At 41.0% G+C, this 3,028-nt stretch overlaps 1 protein-coding gene across 1 annotated transcript; it reads right to left on the bottom strand.

Moving 5' to 3' along the window:
• Positions 1–222: 222 nt before the first annotated feature.
• LOC113590181 (melanocortin receptor 4-like) lies at positions 223–1,684 on the bottom strand. The gene has a single exon (XM_027030203.2). The coding sequence runs from the start codon at positions 1,604–1,606 to the stop codon at positions 590–592; it is 1,017 nt and encodes a 338-aa protein (XP_026886004.1). The 5' UTR covers positions 1,607–1,684; the 3' UTR covers positions 223–589.
• Positions 1,685–3,028: the final 1,344 nt, after the last annotated feature.

Genomic DNA, 3,028 nt, shown 5'->3' with positions numbered 1-3,028 from the left:
CAGGTTCAGCACATGCACAATACAAATATGTAAAGTTCAATAAACTCAGTAAAGTCACTCAAATGATCAATTTTTCTTGCTAGTATGAATCTTTCCTTGCTTTTAAGCACTGTACACACTTAAAGCACATTGTTGTTTATAAGAAATCTGGTTACACTGACTATAATAGTTTTAAAATTTTATATTTTTAAAATTTTATTTTTTAAACATTGGACAGTTTAAAGTCTACACACACTCATCACAAGCCTATCTATTCAAAACATATAGTATGTAAAGTGGTGCTAAGTGCAGTTTTTTTCTTAATTTAAGGTATGTCTACCCCTTTGTAACCCATTACTTCTAAATCCTTAACTCTCTAGATATTTTTGAGGCAGAAATGTATCCAGACTGTATGCTAAAGAGCACATATATCTACATAGAAAATATATGACACTACTCTTGACATTTTAAGGTACAATCTTAGTATATCGATGTTTTAATTTTGGCAAAGCAGTGTTTAGCATGTTATAGATTGCCTACAGGAGACACTATTTACATGTTGAGCAAATCACTGCTTTCACAATCAAGACTCTTCCTCACCCACAGGATGTTAGCATGATTCAGAAGTCTCAAAAGTACAGACATTTGGCAGGCTGTACCAGCAACAGACAATCTCCTTGAAGGTCTTCCTCATCTCATGGCTCCTGAAGGCATATATGAGTGGATCAATTACAGAGTTGCACATGATCAGGATGAGGTACATGTTGAAGTGGGACATGAAACAAGCACAGTATGGGTTTCTGGGGCAGGAGATCATGAGGATCAGGTGTAGGAAGAAGGGTGCCCAGCACACCACAAACACTCCCAGGAGAATGGTCAGGGTCACTGCACCCTTCATGTTGGTCCGCTGCCAGACAGGTGCTTTTCCTGGCAGAGCCGCAATCCGCTTGATGTGGAGCCTCGCCAGCAGGAACATGTGGACATAGAGAGAGGCCATGAGCACCAGCATGAAGAAGAACATGCTGATGAGGCACACTGGCACAGTGGTGCTCTCTGAGTAAACAATGAAGAGGACACCTGAGACAGTGCAGTACGTCCAGATGCAGCTGATGACGGCCAGCGTGCGACGGGCTGTCACAATGTGGTGGTATCTGAGGGCATAGAAAATGGTGATGTAGCGGTCCACGGCGATGGCAAGCAGGCTGCAGATAGAGGCCAACAGTGAACTGCAGATCATTGAATCAAAAATGTTGTCCATACTGCGAATCATCTCAACTGGGATAGACACATTGTGGCCATTGATCAATGCAATGACAATGGTCTCTGTAGCATTGGAGACACTGACCAGCATGTCTGCTACAGCCAAACTGCAGATAAAGAAATACATGGGGGAGTGAAGATTCTTGTTTTTGGCAATAGCCGCTATAACGAGGATGTTCTCCAGCAGACTGACAATGCCCAGGGTAAGAAAGACCTCAGTGGAGATTAACAGCTGCTTGTCACAGCCCTCTGTAGAAGGTGATGAGTCTTTCCCTCCCTGGGGGCCTCTGTGGACCGGCATCATACCAAAACTGTGATTCCTGGTTTTGTAACTTTGGATAAATCCATAGTGCAGCGTGGTATTCATATTTTATATCTCTTTTGATATTGTTCTACATTGTTCCAATTTGATGTACCTCTAGATACTCCAAGAACTCCCAGGGTCTTGGATGCCTTCCATTTCCAGGATTGACTGCCTGCTGTGAGACTCCAAATTTTGTGAAGAGCTGATTCTTGTGTGGAATCTTCTCCCCAGATGGTGGTCAGAGTCACAGTCAATTTCCCCCAGACCTGCTAAATTACCCTCAGGTTGGCAGTCCCATTCACCAGCTCACAAGAGACAGACACAGAGTTGCAGAGAACAAACACGTAAAGAGAATATATGTTTTTTTTTTTTAAAAAGAGAAAAAAGGGTTTAAAATGCAAAAGAGAGGCTGTGAAGAATAGCAGAAATCAGACAGGATATGATGATGACCTCAACAAGACCAAGAAAAAGAAAGATCATTATATTCAAGGATATGAAAAAGCAATGAAACCCAACGGTAGAAGGCCAAAGTACACAAGGAAAAAAGTTCACTGCATTCCCATTAGCAGGCAATAATTAAAAAAAAATCAAAACAGCAAGCAAAAGAGGAGTCAGTGCCCAGGATCTTGGTAGCAGGTCACAGATGAAGAGAAAGCAGCTGCTGTTCCATAGTCACAGTACATCCCTGAGTGTGTCATCACAGAGCATCAGCCAGATATTGTTTTCATGCACGGTGGGCACACACTGCTGCAGATACATTGCTCACGAATGAAACTGCATCAGCAGCCCGAGTTCCTCTGCTATAAAGCCTAGTCCCTCCTCTGTTTGCTCTGCTCGAACAAATCAGGGGTGGGGGGTAGGGGGTGGTTAAGTGAGGAGTGAGAGCACTGTGGGTGGAAACAGTTTGGTTATCAAAGACCTGTTCATGAATAATGAATCAGGTACTTTTGGTTATTCATGCTTTTTCAGTGGTGTTTTTCTGCTACTGTACTCTATTGTACCAGTCTGAAGGGAGGGAGAAGGGAAATAAAATTGTCAGGAAAAAAATGACTATTCTGGCAGAAACCCTTATTTATAGCAATAAATTACACAAAGCTTTGAATCCAAAGATAACACAAATGCAAACAAAGGAGTCATTAATGTCTGACTTGATATATAGATTTATTAATTTAGTTACTTATTTAAATCATCTGACAAACATAAATTGAATTATTGTTCTCTTTAGAGGTGCTCTGCAATCCACACACTGATTTTAGCTGGTGAACACACCACTGTACCACTTTCATGAGAGAATTTATCAGGTCAAAGTCATAACAGAGGGACTATTACATACTAATATGTTTTTGTCCTTGATGCTAAATCATGTAAAATAAATTGAATCTTATTTTTCAAAAATCTTCCTGTAAATGCAAAAATTGTATCTAACCCTTATTTAGAGAGAGAGAGAGAGAGAGAGAGAGAGAGAGAGAGAGAGAGAGAGAGAAA

This window comes from Electrophorus electricus, chromosome 14 (assembly GCF_013358815.1).
Source record: "Electrophorus electricus isolate fEleEle1 chromosome 14, fEleEle1.pri, whole genome shotgun sequence".
NCBI lineage: Eukaryota > Metazoa > Chordata > Actinopteri > Gymnotiformes > Gymnotidae > Electrophorus > Electrophorus electricus.
The sequence above is the reverse complement of the archived record's forward strand: the minus strand, read 5'-3'. Positions and strand labels throughout refer to the sequence as shown.

Bases quoted from the DNA above. Each gene is read 5' to 3' on its own strand.
- LOC113590181 (XM_027030203.2), bottom strand. From the start codon at position 1,606: ATGAATACCACGCTGCACTATGGATTTATCCAAAGTTACAAAACCAGG.